Raw genomic sequence first — 19,153 nt, forward strand, 5'->3', positions numbered from 1 at the left:
CACTCTGTAGACCAGGCTGGCCTCGAACTCACAGAGATCCGTCTGCCTCTGCCTCCCAAGTGCTAGGATTAAAGGCGTGCACACCGCTGCTGCTGCTGCTGCCACCACCGCCTGATTAGAAAATTTTTATATGTTATTCACTCTCTTTTCAAGTGGCAACTTGGTGTTTCAAAGGAGTCCATAACAGACATAACCCCCCTCCCCGCCCCCATTCCTGGAGATTGTCTATAGTATAGATTTTGTAGGAATACAGTTTGTATGTTAATCTGATTCTTGATCCCAGCTTTAATCCTTTCATTTTTGCTTAGTTTTTAGTGCTTACAAATTACATTCTAATTTTTAAAATGTTCTCATTTACTGTTATACTAATTATTTAGAGGTCAGGGTTTGTGTATTTGTAATATAGTTATTTAGATGTAAGCTGAAAGAATTAAATAGGCCTTTTGTGTGAATATTCTCTACCACTACATGCCAGTGTAGGCCATAGGAGCTCAAGCTTGTAATCCTAGACATACAAAGTCTGAGGGTAACAAATTTGAGGCCATCCTGGGGTACTTACTACATGGGAGATGTTATAGATTAAAAGATAGGTAGGTAGACAATCTACAGTCATAGTTTTAGCTGTACTTTATGGGTCACTGTGCCTTAGTATATTGTTTCTTAGATTAAACACTTGGTAGATTTTTAGAAAAACACAGATGGCACTGAGATAAAATTACTGGACTCTTACAGATTTTTGTAATGGAATCACATATGAATAAACTGTCAACCAACTTTTTTATGTGTGTGCTTGCTTTCAGCATACTTAACTTTTTAATGTAAGGATTCTATGCACTTTATACAAAGACTGGTTTCCATTACAGGAAAAAAGATTTTTCCATTTAAGGGAGAAAATTCCATATTATTTCCTGTACCATAGAAATTTTGGTGCAGAGAATTTATACAGGAAAGGACCTTCATGAGGTATAGCTAAAATATTCTTGAAGGTTTAGAGAAACATTCTCTATTGGGGAGTGTTACTGAGGAAAGTTTATTTTCAGTGTTTTCTTTGAAAATTTTCACTGATAAAATTGGTTTATTCTGCTGTGTTGTAGGTCTGTCTTTTCATTTGAAATGGTAAGTTTTAATAATATTTTTGGTTCAGAATGGTAAGATCTTATTTTTAACAGATACCTTTTTTTTCATTTAAATAGTTTATTTTTTTTCCTTTTTTTTATTTTACAATACTATTCAGTTCTAAACAGATACCTTTTTTGAGTAAATGGAGAAGAGAGTCACATTGGAGAATAGAAGTGGTTGGGCTAAACATGCCTTGAAAATGCTGTTAATATCTATAACGTAGCTAATACCTTGATTTAGTAAGTAGTTTGAGTTAGTAATATATTTGAAGAAGGCGTATTTAGCTTGTTACTTCTGGTCTGTGACTTTATTTTAGAGCTGTTTTGCAGGAATTATTATTATCTCCCCCCCTCTCCCCCCCCCCCCCCGGCTGAGGACCGAACCCAGGGCCTTGTGCTTGCTAGGCAAGCACTCTTTGCAGGAATTATTTTACTTGGTGATTATATTTTTAAAATGTTTTTAGAACAGCTTTAATATTGAGAGCATGAAGCTATGTAGTATCACTTAAATGTCAAGAATTCTAAAATTAGATTTTAATATTAACTGCTAGTACTGTAAACCTTGGTTTGTAAACATACTCTTCTGGTGAAATGCTTATGGTAGATTGTTGATAATTATAATTTTGTTTTCAAAGACTTATTGAAAAATTTCAGTAACAGTGTATTGGTAAGTTTGCTTTTTGTCTTATGCCTGCTGTATTTTAAATCTTGTCTTTTGATTGTAAAGGTAACCATATTTTATGTAAGGTGACTTTTGTTATATTTTACATTTTCTGCATCATCAGCATTGATATGGTTTTAGCAATAGCTTCTTTTACAAATTCAAATTTGATATAACTGATTTTTATTTAGTATTAAAATCTAAAAATTATATAAAATCTGTTACTTTGAGCTACTTAGGAAAAAAATGTTTGTCAACATATCAGTGCTTCTACAAAACTGTTGGTATGATTTTAAACAGCAAAGGAGATAAAGATTTCTCCTTCATGACATATGTATGTAATTCTTCCTAACATTGGACCGTATAATGCATTCTTCCATTACTTTCTTCTTTCCATGGGACCAATTTCAGATGTTTCTTGTACAGTTTATGTCTTGGTCTTTCGTTCATCTTTTATAACTTGACCTGGCCAATCATATTTCCATAATGTTTGTAAGAAAATGTACTGTGTGATAAAGAGAAAAGTCAAGGGGGCAGAAATGTCCCACTAGTGTTAGTAGGTTTGTTAAGATCTAGCTGATGCCATTGCTCATATCCTTCATAGTTTGGTATTAAAAAAAAATAAAACTAGCCAGGTGGTGGTGGTGCACGCCTTTCATCCCATCACTCGGGTGGCAGAGGCAGGCAGATCTCTTTGAGTTCGAGGCCAGCCTGGGCTACAGAGTGAGATCCAGGACAGGTACCAAAACTACATAGAGAAACCGTGTCTCAAAAAAACAAAAAAGTAAAAATAAAATAAAACTAAGTTTGACGAATTATTTAGGATTACTGATAATATTCTAGCAACTAAAAGTGTCTTTTCATTGGCCTGTGTGTGTAATCCCAATTGTTAGGCTGAAATAGGGGGACCAAGGGTTTTCATAACCCTGTATCTCAGGAAACAAAACAAAAACAGAATTTTTTCCAGAGAATTTGGTATGACAATTCAAAATTATAATCACGAATGTATGTCCTCAGGTAAATGCATTACAAGTATTCTCAATGTATGTATTCAAATATTAATATATATATAATATATATATTCTCTTTTGTCTGCTGATACCTTTTAGATTATATTTGGTTATGTGCAATTCAGTCTCAGAAAAACACTAGGTATTAAAAAGCAGTTATTGATTTTTGTTGCTTGTTAAGGCTTGAAAATGCATTATTGAGTGAAAGCTCTTATTTTTTTTTTTTTTTAAAGATTTATTTATTATGTATACAGTGTTCTGCCTGCATGTACGCCTGCAGGCCAGAAGATGGCACCAGATCTCATTACAAATGGTTGTGAGCCACCACGTGGTTGCTGGGAATTGAACTCAGGACCTCTGGAAGAGCAGCCAGTGCTCCTAACCGCTGAGCCATCTCTCCAGCCCAGCTCTTATGTTTTAAGTCAACTTATGGTTGTTACTTTGATTTCTAATTGGACAAAGAGCAATTATTTTTATGACTAACAGAATAAACTTAATAGTTGATTATTAAGCTTTTTTTGGGGAAGACTAGGTATCCTATCAACCTTTTGCTCTTTTCTCTCTAATTCTATTTCTCCCTTCTTGCCTCCTCTTCCTCTTTCTTTTTTTTTGGTAGATTCTTAAAACCAGTTTTAAGGCTGCGCAGTGGTGGTGTACGCCTTTAATCCCAGCCCTCTGCAGTCAGAGGCAGGCAGATCTCTTGTGAGTTCGAGGCCAGCCTGGTCTACAGTGCAAGTTCCAGGACAAGCTCCAAAGCTCAAAGATACACAGAGAAACCCTGTCTTGAAAAGACCAAAAAAAAAAAAATTAAATTTAAAAAAATGTAGGTTTAAATTCTTAGCAACACTGATGAGAAGTCATGGAGGTTTCCTCATGCCCTGTCTGCTATATCCTTCCACTATCTCTGTACTAGCAGGGCAAGTTGATAGTGTTTGATGAAGACATGTTGGCACATCACTACCAATTACAGCCAGTAGTTAAGGGTTATTATTAGGAGAGTTTTGACAAATGTATAATGACTTTTATCATTCTGGTGTTCGGCAGACTACACACACACACACACACACACACACACACACACCCTCACACACCCTCTTCTCTGCTTGTAGCCTTACTTCCTTATCCTTCACAACCCCTGTTCTTTTTACTGTGCCCATGTTTTGTTGTTCATGGAATGTCATAATTAGAATAATACAGTGTGCAGTGTCCGTCACATTGGCATTTATCATTTATGATTTAAATAGTCTCTGCATCTTAATAATTTGACAGATTGTTTCTTTTTAGTGTTAAACAATAATTTTGCTTTACTAAATATACCATAATTTATTTGAAATAGATTTTTTTTATTGATTTCAAGTTTTAGCTACTATTAACATTCTTGGGAAGTTTTTGTTTGGACAGTTTTCAACTCACTTGGGTAAATGCAAGGTGATTTGGACCATATGGTAAGAGTAAATAAGTGTTATGCAACTACCAGACTTTCTTTAACAATGTTTATACTATTTTTGCATTTCCACCAACAATGACCAATGATTCCTCATGTTGCTTCTTATCTGTACTTATCTGTCACTGATTATTGGACATTGGCTATTTGAATGCTTCTGTCTCTCCTTTTCTATTTGAATTCTTTTTCTCCTTTTCCTCTTCTTTGTCTTCTATTAAGTTTTGTTTTATGTGTATGAATGCTTTACCAGCATGTATGTCTGCTGTGCCTGGTGCCTGCGGAGGCCAGAAGTCATTGGATCCCTGGAACTGTAATTATGGATGATGTGAGCTGCATTGTGGGTCCTGGAAATTAAATCTATGTCCTTGGCAAGAGCAGCCAGTGCTCTTGACAACTGAGTCATCTTCCTAGTCTATTTCTTTCATTTTTTTTTATTCTATAGTGACATGTGATGCAAATTTCATTTAATGATGATAAAACTGAGGACTACTACCTGGAGCATGAGTATTTTAGAATGCGTGTATTCAAACTGGAAGCAGAAAGTCAATGTTATATTCTAGGAGTTTACGTTTCACCAGGTATTTACTACCCCTCTGATTGTGAATTATATGGAGCTTTGGATGTTGTTTTCAGTTATCTGAATTCAAAGTGTTAAATTAGCTAGGGATCATGGCTTGAGCCTGGAACCCAAGCACTTGTGAGACTGGTGCTGGAAGCTTGATTTTATGGGAAGCCAGTCTGGGCTGGGCTGAGTCTGGCTTGAAAAGCAAGCTGGGGAGGGGCCAGTGCCACCCTGTCCAAACTTTCCTCTGTCAGCAGCTGTCAGTCTCTGCAAGCCATTTCCTATTCCTATTTCGTTAATAGCTTACATGATGATAGTTTATGTGCTTTTCTTCTTGTGTAGGAAGAGTGTTTTAGCTAACTTTTTTTTTTAAAGATTTGTTTATTTATTTAAATGTATATAGTGTTCTGCCTGCAGGCCAGAAGAGGGCACCAGATCTCATTACAGATGGTTGTGAGCCACCTTGTGGTTGCTGGGAATTGAACTCAGGTCCTCTGGAAGAGCAGCCAGTGCTCTTAACTGCTGAGTCATCTCTCCAGCCCTTACCTAACATTTTTGCTTGCTGACAATATTTATTTAATGCTTTTTCATGGAAGTTTGGCCGTTTTACACAAGTTTCCTTACTAAAGCAGAGAAAAGAATTGCTAGGTGTGGTTGATATATTTATAAATTTAGGTTTAGAAATAATTATTGATAAGGTTGAATCTTGTTAACTGCCAGAACTTGCTATTCTTTGTACAGTGTGTGTGTTTAAGTGCTTGTGTCAAAAGTTGATCCCTAGACAATTCTTAGAAATTTCTTAAGAAGATTGTTGAGGGCTGGTGAGATGTCTCAGTGGTTAAGAGCAATGGCTGTTCTTCCAGAGTCCTGAGTTCAATTCCCAGCACCCACATGATGGCTCATAGCCATCTGTAATGAGTTCTGGTGCCCTCATCTTGTCTCCAGGCACACATGCAGACAGAACACTGTATACATAATAAATATATCTTTTTTTTTTTTTTCTTTAAAGAAGATTGTTGATCATGGTCATTGAGACTGCATTCAAGGAAAAAATACTTTACATTATATGATTCTTTTTAATTACATTGCCTTAAAATAAAACACACTGGTCCAGCAATATGGTTCAGTAAGTAGAGGGGCTTGCTACCAAGCCTGGCAACCCTAAGTTTGATCCCTGGATACTTAGTGGAAGGAAACAACCAGTTTTGCAAGTCCTTTTTTTATTATGTACATACACACTCAATCTATGTAAAATAACTGTAAAAACCACAACCATACCATTTTATTATGTGAAATGTACAATATATTTAAAATCATACTTACATCCTGAAATTAAAGGAAAAGTAGTATGAGGTGCCAGTAGTGGTGGATATACCATGCTTTGGGAATAGATTAATGTATTGTTGGTGTAGACTTTTTCCCCCTACTTCATATTTTCATTGAAGAAAAATGGCTAGAACTTTAAAGAGTTCTCTTGGGTCTAGAGAGATGATTCCGCATTTAAGAGTGTGAATTGCTCTAACAAAGGACCTGAGTTTGATTCCTGGCATCCATATCAGGTGGCTCAGAACTACCTGTAATTCTAGTTCTAGGGGATCTGATGCTTCTGGTGTACTCTGGAACCCTCACACATGAAGTATACACTCACGTGATATACACATGATAAAAGATAAAATAGGGGCTTGAGAGATGGCTGAACAGTTAAGAGCATTGGCAGCTCTTGGACAGGACCATTTGTTGATTCTCAGCACCCATATGGTTGTTCACAATTGTCTATAACTCCAGTTTCAGGTGATCTTATATCCTCTTCTGGCCTCTGTGGGTACCAGGAAAGTGGTGCATAGATACACAAGTAGGCAAAAAGCCAGCTTGGGCTACCAAGTGAGTTCCAGGAAAAGGCACAAAGCTACACAGAGAAACCCTGTCTCGAAAAAACAAAACAAAACAAAAAACCCCACCTCTCTCTCTATAAAATAGTAGTAGGTTAATATGTACTCTCTTGTTATTTTGTCTTTGCTCCCTCCCCAGAGCTGAGGACCGAAGCCAACGGCCTTGCGCTTGCTAGGCAAGTGCTCTACCACTGAACTAAATCCCCAACCCCAATATATACTCTTAAAAGTTTTTTTTTTTTTTTCCCAAATGAGATTAGTGGCATATTCCTGTATTCCATCACTTTGAGAATTGAAGGCATGAGTGTCTGGACTTCAAGGCCAGCCTCAGCTCCTTAGCTCCAATCCAGCTCTTCTAAATGAGCTCTTATTTCAAAACAAAAAGACACACAACAACAGAGCAATGGGATATCAATATGTGTGACATCTAGATCCCTTTACGCTATTACAGTTTACTGAAGACCTGAAACAGTGTTTTAGTTTTATTAATATTGGCCATTTTACAAATTACAGCCGGTTTTTAAAAGATGTTAATGTTGTAGAGATGGATGATGATGCAGTGCTAAGTGTAGCTGCTGCTCTTCCAGAGCTTGAGGCCCACAGCCATCCTTTTCTGGCTTCTGTGGGCATGCCCACACATGCCACACACAAAAAAGAGATGTTATAAAGTAAATTAAAAACATTTTAATGCCTATATAAGGAATGCAGTCTTATTTTACATTCTGTCTCTCTCGCTCTCTTTTTTTTTTTTTTTTTTTTTTTAATAGAGCTGAGGACTGAACCCAGAGCCTTGCACTTGCTAGGCAAGCGCTCTACCACTGAGCTAAATCTCCAACCCCACATTCTATGTCTTTAATGTTTAATAAATTTGTGAAGTGTAGAGTAAACGGTAAATTTGTAAATTGCTTAATATTCTGCCACATCAAATAGTTATCTTCCCATGCTTGCTTTTGTATTTCATGAATTGCACAACTATCCATGAAGCCAAATGTGGTTGTGTACACCTTTATTCCCAGCACTTGGGAGGCAGAGGTGGGTGGAGCCCTGAGTTCAAGACCAGCCTGGTCTACATATCAAGTTCCCAGCCAGCCAGGACTACACAGTCAGACTTTATAAAAGAAAATTCTTCCATGGATAATACTTGAATTGTAGTATCTTAGAAATGCTTTTGCACTAAAACCTATTGGTCTGCCTTGAACTTGGAGTGGAACTTTTCATCATGAAAAAATGTTTAAGCATCACGTAGATGATTGCTCTTTTAAGCAAATCATCTAATTGTTACCCTGTTACACAGAAACTATATTTCTCAATATCATGTCAGCAGTCAGATGTTGAAGTCCTTGGTAAAAATGTGTTGAAAGCAGTTTGTTGTCTGTGTTTAATAACCATCCTCCTTTATAATATAGCAGAAGTACTGTCTGTATGTGTTCTGTTTAGTTATACAGGGTAGTAATAAAATACATGTATCTGATGATGGATTTAATAAAATTAGTCAGTTTTTGCTGCTTCGTTCAGATATCCATAATCATATTTTAAGTTAGATGTATATCATGAATATAGTAGTTACTAGTGGGTTCAGGTTCCATGATTTGTGTTGAAACACCAGGATTTTCTCATAACCATTGTTTTTGCCATGTTGGAATGTCATGAATGTTGATATTGTAAAAATTTTATTCATAAAATCTCAATATTATAATTTAGTATTAGAACTTCCAATGTTAAATAAAACAAATTTTGTTACTTTGTACCTTCTGAAAGGGCTATGGATACTCTTACGTAGTACTTCAGGAGCTCCTGCTACCTTGGAATGCACATCTTTCTGTGCTTAGTTCCTTGCTTCTTATTTTGTCATCTGTTAATTTATAATTCTCTTATGGAAAGATAGAGTCTTACCATGTAAGTTAACTTTAGTTATATTTTTTTTTTATTGAAGGATGGAGGCATGTTGTAATGGTGAAATTCTAAGAATTCTGTTAGCAGAATTTTTATGACAACTTAGTTATTTTCTCTTTGTATTGCCTTGAGCAAGTTATTTACTAGCTCTTTATCTCAGTTTTATCTCCTGCTACAGTAGGATGGCTGTAGAAATGGGTTGGGGAGTTGGCTCAGTTGTTAAAATGCCTGCCATCCAATCATAAGACCACAGGACCTATCTTCAAAGCCAGGCATTGCAGTCAGACATGGTTTGTGAACCTGTAATTCCAACTTTGGTTCTGTGTGTGTGATGGGTCTTGGAGCCCAATTTCTAAAACTCCAACCTCTGTCACTTGATGTACTTGAGGTTCAATGAGAGATTCTGCCTGAAAGTAAAAAACTGGGCCAGGTGCTGTGGTGTGTGCTTTCAATCCTAGGCACTCAAGAGGCAGAGGCAGCCTCATCCCTGTGAGTTTGAGGCTAGCCAAGGTTACATAACAAGTTCCAGGCCAGTCAAGGTTTCAAAAAAAAGAATGGTGGAAAGCTGTGCATGATGATGTGCACTGTTAATAATCCCAGCACTCAGGAGGCAGAGGCTGTTGCATTTTTTGTGAGTTTATAGGCTAGTCTGTTCTACATAGCAAGCTCTAGGGTAACCAAGTCTACACACTGAAACTCCTCAGATGAAAAATAAGGGGAAGGGACTGAGGAAGCACACCAAGTATTGACCTTGGGTCTCCATGTGCCATTTGAATTTTGCACATGATACAAGTGCACACACAAAGGTAGTTCTTCCTGATAGAGTTGAATCTATTTTCAAACTTTTCATTGTAGTTTTATTTTATTGCATGGAAATCTTGAAGATTTCCTTTTGTGTGCATGTGTGTGTGTGTGTGTGTGTGTGTGTGTGTGTGCATGTGTGTGCTTGCCTCCCTCCCTGCCTGCCTACGTGATTTAATTTGCATTACATGTGTGCAGGTGCCTGACGGGACCAGAAGAAGGTTCCAGTTTTCCTAGAATTAGAGTTACTAACAGTGTGAGCCACCCATTTGAATCATCTCTTTAGACTTCATATTAAAGTCTTTATTTTTTAAAGATTTTTTTCTTTTTGAATTTATGTGTATCTATGTGAATGTATGCCATGTATATACTGGTACCTTGCAGACCAGAAGGGGACAGCAGATCCTTTGATGCTGAAGTTAGAGATGGTTATGAGCTGCCTGGTTTGGGTGCTGGAAACTGAAGTTAGGTCCTTGGAAGAACAGCAGTTGTTCCTAACAATGGGCCATTTTTCTAGTCCCTATTAAAAGACGGTTGAGATGTTGGCTACAGTTTTTTTTAGTTTACACTATAAAGAGTACTTATGGTGAAATCATAAAGCATCACTAATATCTAAGAAAATGTTACCTTTTTTCTATTTTAAAATATATTAAAAGCGGCCGGGCGGTGGTGGCGCACGCCTTTAATCCCAGCACTCGGGAGGCAGAGCCAGGCGGATCTTTGTGAGTTCGAGGCCAGCCTGGGCTACCAAGTGAGTTCCAGGAAAGGCGCAAAGCTACACAGAGAAACCCTGTCTCGAAAAACCAAAAAAAAAAAAAAAAAAAAAAAAAATATATATATATTAAAAGCTGTCCGTGCCTGAGGTGGTTGCTCAGCTCTTGCCTATCCTGCTTGAGGCCCTGGGTTTGATCTCTAACATTATTAAAAGAAATTTTTGTAAGAGAAGGAAAGGTCTTTTGCCTTTTTGCGCTTGCACACAGTTGTGAATTCTTGAAGTTGGTGCGGATAGACAATACTCGGAGTCTCACTTCAGGTTACAAAATCACTGTGCTATAATCTTTGCTTCTTTTTTGCATTTTACTAGAGGTATGTAATAGATTTGGAGAGTAGCATTAGCGTGAAGTCGTGAGAGGGATACTTAACTAATAAATACTTAACATGTTTAAAGTTTTTTCCATATGATGCTCGATTGATCATCATTTCAATCTCATGATTTTTGAGACAATCTATCTCATATAGACCTAGCTTGCCTACACCTTGCAGAGAGATACCTTTCTCCCTCTGCCTCATGGGAGTTCTGGGATGAATGGCATGCTCTACATGTCCAGCTTTATTCTTCTTATACTTTTCATATGTTAATAATAATATCTATTAATATCAAGTTTTATGAGAAGAAATAAAAATGTACTTCTAAGAAAGTTGAAAAATAGCTTTTAGGAAGTTGTGATATTTTATGTTTTCTAATAAATGTGACAAACATTTATTTTTGTTGTATCATAGCTTTGTTCATTTCACATTGCTTTATTAATGCTTAATTAAAATAACTTTCTTTAAATTAAGTGGGCAGAACTTTTCCCTCATACCTGTGCTAGTGGATCCAACCATGGATTCTGTGTTTGGTAGAGAGGTGTTCTGCTACCAAATTCTACAGACAACTACTCTGGGATATCTTTGAAAGAGGTCACATACTACTTAATGCCATTTATTCTTCCATTATAGCCTTTTAGGTCCTTGGTTTTATATACTGTTTTCTCCAGTAGTATATCATCATTAAACATTTAAGTTTAACAACAATTGTTTTTACCAAGGATAATTGTTGTGTTTCAGTGAGCCATGGATTGAATTGAAGCATTCATCGATACTTTTGTCTCAGAGTACTTTTCATGTTTTCAACACTTAGTATTTTGGTTGAAGTGGTGTTACAATTTCATTTTATTGAGTAATTTCATTGGCTTAATTTTGAAGTAACTGGTAGTAAACAATTCTTATGAAGTAGCTACTGTAATGAAATTTTAAGTTACTAATTTACATGACCTACTTGTGTTATAATTAACTTCTACAATGCATTATTTCAGAACTTGGCAAATGAGAAACAATTTATTTATGTTTCAAATTAAACCACTGCGCTATTTAAAGGAAAACAATATTACATACAACTTTTTATAACTGCTTGTGCAGACTGAAGACTTAGGATGTATCTGTAGACCAGAGGTGGAATAACACCTGGTTAGTTAAATAAAAACTCAAGAATTTTTTGCAAGTTTTATATAATGAAAACTGCCTGTAACCTTAAGAGTTTTTAACCTGGAAGTTAAATATAATTGGCCTTATTAATGCTAGGTTTTTCTTTGATGAAAGGTCTAGACAAGTTTCTTTGGAGTAGCAGCATTAAAGAGCCTGCAGATTTTATGTAGTCTGGTTCATTTGTAATCTGGTCTTCTGTATCAACTGGATATTCTAAGCATTTAATGCTTATTAAGCCTTGGGTGCTTGAAGTTTTTTTCCTCCCCTTTTGTTTCCTCTCTTCTAGTAGTCCTGTTAAGTAAATAATGTTGGAAATTTTCAGAATTTTTAATGGAAAGTGATATCCCAACTCACTCTTTTCTGTTTGATTTTAGATGGGAAATGTCAAGTCATAAGATCGATAGGTTGACTCTGACAACTATGTTTACTTACAGAGAGAACAGGAAATGAGAATGGGTGATATGGGTCCCCGTGGAGCAATAAACATGGGAGGTAGGGATTTGAAGCAAAAGACTTATGTAACTTAACTTACTTGTAATTCTTTTGGGGACTATATGCTGTTTGTGGTATTTGTATGCCAAGAAACTAAAACATGAAACCAATTATGAAGATGATATATCTTATTTTTAATAAATGGGATAAAAAATGTCCTAGGAAGAATATTTTACAGTGACAGATACAGTTTGATATCTTCAGTGAAAGAAACTTAGATTTTGATACATGGTGAAACAAGTTTAATCTTTGTGTGATATAAATATAATGCTATTATATTGCACAAATCAAGTTTCATTTTACCCCAGAAATTGACAGTTTCTGAGTTGTATTTTCAATTGATTTTAGAACATTTTAGAATTTCTATTTTAAATTTGTTGGTTTTTTTTTTTTTGTATGTTTGAAATTAAGACCTTTTGTTTATAGAATATTTAAAATGTTTTCCTTGGCTATGGTATTTAGCATGGAAATATTTCTTCACATCTTCTGTGGCATGTTGAGGAAATGAGATGTCTTACATGTCTTTAGAGGAGTTGTAAAATTTTTAAGAAAGAATTTCACTATTGTGTCATTGTCAGAAATAGTATCAAATAAGCTGATGGGTAAATGTATGGATATCATGGCTCTTATTAATAAACTTAAAGTTTGAAGTGGCATAGTTTAATCATTGGCCATTGAATTACATTTTACATATTCACTTTTATATTAAATTTTCCCAAAGAAACTCATGAAATTAAAATTTATATAATTCATATGTATATGCTGTTTGAAAAATTATAGTATCAGAGCAGACAATGCACAACCAACTAATTAATATTCTTAAAATATGTACTGTATGAGATAAAACTTAAACAAGGACTGTATCAATATTTTCTGTGGTTAGCCATGAAAAAATACTTGTAATTGCAGTTCTTTTACTTTTAGTCAGATAATCTAGAATAGTTCGTTACTATCCGTTTGGTCACTTTTCTTGGCCACCAACATATTGCATTTGTGATAAGCAAAGGAAGCATGAAACATGGTCCTTGCCCCATGGACCTAACTATGCAGTTAGTTCGTGGACATGTGGAATCATTAATTTAAGATTTCTAAGTTGCAGCTTTGTATATGACGGTGATGCGTGGCTCAGTAAGTTTTTCATAGTAACTTAGGGGTAATACATAAGGTAATAGATGTCTTTTTAAGGACAGTTAAGAGGAAGATTATTAAGTATAATTTCAAAGACAGTTACAGTTATTGTCATTAACCTCAGAATCAATTTTGACTTGTAAAATTTAAACATTTTCTGATAGTGCAGAAGTTCTGAAAGTATTCTTTTGCTTGATTAATACCTTTATGAGAAGGATATGCTTTTTTATTTCTTAATTCAAGAGAAATTTAGAATTTTACAACATTTATTAGGAAACCATAATATGCCTTTTAGCAGTTACTCTCCTAAAGTCTGGTCCATTTCTTTAATCTTTAGTCAGTGTTAGACTTGATGGTTTATTGCAGTTCTCATCCCGTTGAATTGTTGAGTTGTTAAAACTGTCCGAGCACATCAAGTTTTGTAAATGAGCTATTGTTGTAGCTCAGTGGTTATGCTCAAGGCCCTCCCTGTATTTGCAAGCACACAAATCCTATTGATAGTGTGGCAGCATCATTTTTGATGTAAGTGGAAGTACCAGATAATGCCAACCTTTTCTAGACTGTACAAGTAGGAGATACAAGACTGAAAATAATGTTCTGCGTTACTGATAGCTGCGAGTATTACTTTACATATTCCAACTTGTATCATTAACTGTCTAAACTCTCAAGGTTAAGTTATATACTAATGAAGAGAAGGGAGCTGGTGGTGGTGACTCATACCTATAATGGCATCAAAGAGGCTGAGGCAGGAGTAGATGACAGCAAGCTCCCTAGGTTACAAACAAGGCCTTGCCACCCATCTACCCTCTTTTTTAAAAAATGAGGTGAAAACAAATACCTTTAATTTGTTCTTTTCAAGAAAAGTTGAACTAAGAGGGCTTGTAGATGATACCATCTGCCTTTTATTTCTGTTTTATATATATATATATCTCATACACACACATATATATTTATAACCATGTTTAGGAAGTAGAAGTTGTTAGCTTTAAGTGTTGATTAATTAGAAAGAATATGTTGGAATTAAGGAAATTCTTTCCTTTGAAATTGCTTATTTCTTGAATTAGAGTTCAAAGAGCACTAGCATGTGACATCATGGGTTGGTAAGGAGTGTGACTTCCTTCATTCTGCTCCTTAGTCTTGACACTGTCGTGTTCAGCTGCATTAGGTCTTGTGCAATGGACTTACATATACTCAAGAAACTCTGCCTATCTGAAAAATGGCCCATGCATTGAAATAGTAGAAGAAATCTCTATATTGGCGTCAGTTTTTGTCTTTGGGTTTTTATGATAAATAAGTATATACACGTTCAAGAAATCATCCCTTCAAATGGTTTCTTTGAAACTACCATAAATGTTGGAGTACAGCTCAGACAATATTGTAATATGACACAGGTGGATATCTTGATGACCAAATTAGAAGTCTAATTCTCTCTCTTCTCAGAATTTTAACTTGTGAGAAGTACCACCTAATCATTTTGTCTGTTTGGATGTAACTGTGTTTTAAAACGTGGTTTCATCCGAGTTAGTAAGATTATGTTTTTGTTTAGATTACTTATTTTAATATAAAATTGAAAATCCATTCTTTGGTAAGTTTTGAAAGTATTTAACAGTTATGTAAAAGCCAAGGGATTCGTTTACAGCTATTTTTGTGTAATTCCCTGGAGTAATTTTCCTTCTTAAGATTTATTTGTATTTATATGCTAATATTTCTAGCTGTGACTAAGGAAAGCAAGTGTGGTTTTTGAATGCCAATCCTTTACTATTTATTAAAGCTGGTAGAATGTAGAATTATTAAGGATCATTTTCTTTAAATATAAACTACACCTAATATTTCTGAGTTTTGAAACTTTGAATATCTTAGTCTCAATTGCTCTAAAAAATTGACAGTGGCCTTATTTATTTTTTGTAGATTTGTTTTAATGAGAATTTTACTGTGTATTTAATGCTCTACTGTTGATTCCATTCTCAAGGAAGGAAAATTATTTTGATGATAGTTTTGTGTATAGATTTGTATGAGTTGTAAAGTTTTTAATGTTCACTAAACTAAGATAGGACAGCTCTAAGTGTAGATTGTTTTGCATAGATGCATTTAGCCCAGCACCTGCTGGTACCCAAGGGCCTCCTCCAATGATGGGTATGAATATGAACAACAGAGGAACTATTCCTGGCCCACCAATGGGCCCTGGTCCTGCCATGGGACCAGAAGGAGCTGCAAATATGGGAACTCCAATGATACCAGATAATGGCGCAGTGGTAACGTATCACTAAAATTATTTTGATTTTATTTCATAACTAAACCTTTTTCTGCCCCAAAGGTAACTTCACACTTAATGTAGCTGGGTATTGTTACTTTTGGCAATATAGATGTACATCCAGCACGAGAAAGCAACTTTGTTAAGTTTTAATTTATTTAAATGGCCAGATGTTAGTATTGTCATCACTGCTTACTCTGCTACCTCAGTATAGAGCAAATATATGTGCCACTACAATTAATCTTCAGTGCTTTTAATTTATATAGATCCGTCTTTGAATATATGCATGTAATGCTGTTTATGATTGTGCTTTTTCTGTGTGGACTATTTACCTTTGGAGACAAAATTCTACGATGTGTGAAAATACAGGTTTTAGTTTTGATGAAAACATCATGTTGTAATTACTTATTTTAAACCATTTCTCTTCACTGGAAAATAGTTAACCCTGAAATTTTGTTTTTCTAAAACATTCTAAGGTAAACACTGTTATCCTATCAAGTATTGACTGCTTTTATTACTAAATTTAAAATAAAGACTTTTTTTGGTCTTGATCCAAGAGTGTGAAGATATCTTTGTATGGGTAACCATGAAAATTGATTTTCTCAGTTGTAATTTCTGTCATCTTTGTATACGAGTTAGCAGGACAGGTGCCCCTTACAATTTCTGAGGCTTTCTAGTAGGGCAAGGTTTCCTCATGTAATGCTTGTTGATTGTTGTTCTGAAAAAGAAAATTGGTAACTTGTTTTCAAAAAGGGTGTTTGGTTTTGGGATTACCAAACTAATGGTTAGTGTTCCATTGATGGCTAAGAAGGAAAATGCATTAGCAGTTAACTTAGACATGCCATCATTTTACCTCTATGGTGATCAGGAAGAGACTGAAAGGAATACAGTGTGCATTGCAGAACTGAAACATGCACTGGTGTTTTTGATACCATTTTAAAATGGATTGTGCAGGGATATAAAAAAGCAGGGTCATAGTGTCTAAGACAGACAGATGGCATGTAAAGCAGTTGATGCATTTGTTCCTTTAGGAGAGGTAGCATTTTTACAGTATGACCCCTGAAACCTCTAGTAGGGTGGTTAAGTTTCTCTTTAGCATCTAATCATTAGCAGTAAAATAAACATAATTGACCCATATTCCTACACATTTTCTTAAAATTTTAAATGTCATCTTTTTTTCTTTTTTACTCCTACACTTAAAATTCTGTTCATCACTTGAGATTAACTACTGTAAAGTTTCACAGAATAAATGATTCAGATGGTTAGTCTTTAAAAGAAAGCACTTTATATGTCTCCATATTAAATCCCAGCTTTTTGTACTCATGTTAATGCTTTATGTCTTAAAAGCATTGATACTAGAGTTTATGGAATGTTCACTTTAAAAATAGTATGATGCTGCTCCTCAGTTTTACATCTCTTATTTCTTTTTAAAAATGTCTTTCTGGCCAGGCTTGATGGCACATGCTTATATTATAGTCCCAGCACCTGGGAGGTAAAGGTAGAGGCCAGCCTGGCCTACAGACAGAGACTCTGTCTCAAAGCAAAACAAAAGTATTTTCTTTACATCACAGTTTCATGTAGTATAAACTTTTTAAGAGGGGATCAGAGCAGTATTATATACTGATTGGGCATAAGGAGGCATTTGCTTATGTCAGAATCAGTTCTGTTCACCAAGTGGGCTGTACCATTAGCAACTTGTAAATCTTCAGATGTTGCTTATTATTATTATTACTATTATTTTTAAAAACAAGAACTAATTAAATTGCTCCTTTCTTCCTTCTATGTTTGATCCTGACTCTGCTGGACTTTCTGCTGAACTTCCTGACACCACCACTTGGGATTTTGCCAATTTTTCTTGTCACTTATATTTTGGCGTGTTCCAAATGGACTTTACTATATGTCATTATAGCACAATGATAGGTTTCCTCAAGGACCTCCGTCCCAGATGGGTTCGCCTATGGGAAATAGAACAGGTTCTGAAACCCCACAGGCACCAATGAGTGGTGTGGGTCCTGTGAGTGGAGGTCCTGGTGGCTTTGGTAGAGGAAGTCAAGGGGGCAACTTTGAAGGCCCTAATAAGCGTCGGAGATACTAAATATTCTTTCATTCCTGACTATTTAGAAAAACAATTTCAATGGTATGCCTTTACACTTTGTCTGTTACCTGGAAAAATGGTTTTATTGTTAATGTACGTAGACTGAAGTCTTTCTTTTGTAAAACTTGAGGTTTTTTTGTATTTTCTTTATTCATAAGCTTTGTAGATTAGATTAGTGATAAAGATGCCCATCATTGTGAATGTTGAAATGTGTTGTGATCTTAGCTAAGGATAACTATGCCACATTATTACTAAATCTATGTAGTTACTTAATCTCACTCAATAAAGAAATGATTTTGCCTAATTTAAAAATGTTCTTAGTGGTATTCCCTCATGACCTTATAAAACTTGCTGTAGTTGCTTTAGCTTAAAAAAAAAAAAAAAAAAAAAGTGGAAATGATTTTGCTTTTCTGTTTGTTCGAGTAACCCTGAAGTCAGACCATTAGTGAAAGCTAATGTCAATGGAGATAAATAGTGTAGTGTGTTTGTGGGTGGGAGGCATGGGGATTCAGATTGTATAAACCCTCCATACTGTGTAAAACTAGAGTTGTTGCTTACATTTCATATAGATTCTGACTATCCATATATTCTGAGAAAGGTTATTAAGGATATCTTTGTTCTGTGCTGATTTTTCCTAATAAATCTTTTGAATCTTGAAAAAAAAATGTTTGAAGATAAATCTCTTGCTTATAAAATAATTCCTTGTTTTAATCCTGTGCCATCATTTATTCAGTGTCAGCATCTACATTTTCCCCAGTTACCATTGTAAGAGTTAGTGTTCAGCTTTAAGCCAGCCAGTCAACCAGCTAACCAACCAGACAGTACTGTTAGGATGGCAGTGAAAAGTGGGTTTGATTGCATTCTCAAATAGTTAGGTAAGCCACTTAAGCATTTCTTCGTGTTTTCCAGAAGTATTTAAAAAAGTTGTGTGACTCTGCTGTGTTGAAATACTTCCTTTCCATTAGGATTGTTCAAGTGGGATACTGTTCAAGTGCTGGTCTCCTTCACTCGCCCCGTTTGGTAGGGTTCATAACATCTGATTAGATTCTTCTAGGAAAGACCATTTTTGAATTTTTATTTTCAGTACTTGGGAGAAACTGATACCATATTGTGTTCATTCCATATTTATTTAAAATTTCATATGTATATATTTCATATATATGTAAATATGAATTCTCAAATTTAACATATTCAGTTGATCAGCCAGTATTATAGCTGGTATTTCTCACATAAAATTTTTGTGTATTTGTATGTTGTCCTTTTATAGAACACCTCTTTGAAGAGTAGTGTGTTCTGAGCTAGAGGGTATTTATGTAAATAGTTTCTGCTTGCTTTTAATGGAAGGTATGTCTTGGAAAGATGACTTCAGTCAGTCTAAACCATACATAATAGCAATTGGTTGTAAAGTATGACTAAGATGTAACTTTTTGTACCAAATAATATTTTATTTTACCATTTCATGTTTGTATTCCTTTCAGACACAGCAGCAGGGTGGAAGCAATGTCAAAAACTCAGTATATTCAGAAGCTTTGTTTTTATCAATTACTTGAAAATAATGATTTTGA

The 19,153-nt window shown here is 35.2% G+C and overlaps 1 protein-coding gene across 2 annotated transcripts in view; it reads left to right on the forward strand.

The window, feature by feature from the left end:
• The window catches only part of Pspc1 (paraspeckle component 1), a 64,755-nt gene extending 46,502 nt beyond the window's left edge, over positions 1-18,253 (forward strand). For both annotated transcript variants that reach the window (XM_028858133.2, XM_037208505.1), the window contains 3 exons: positions 12,057-12,114; positions 15,325-15,494; positions 17,403-18,253. In XM_028858133.2, the coding sequence (XP_028713966.1) occupies positions 12,057-12,114; positions 15,325-15,494; positions 17,403-17,588 (414 nt within the window). In that variant the 3' untranslated portion in view covers positions 17,589-18,253. The remainder of the gene's footprint in view (positions 1-12,056; positions 12,115-15,324; positions 15,495-17,402) is intronic.
• Positions 18,254-19,153: the final 900 nt, after the last annotated feature.

Source organism: Peromyscus leucopus, chromosome 9 (genome assembly GCF_004664715.2).
Source record: "Peromyscus leucopus breed LL Stock chromosome 9, UCI_PerLeu_2.1, whole genome shotgun sequence".
In the NCBI taxonomy this organism is placed as follows: Eukaryota; Metazoa; Chordata; class Mammalia; order Rodentia; family Cricetidae; genus Peromyscus; species Peromyscus leucopus.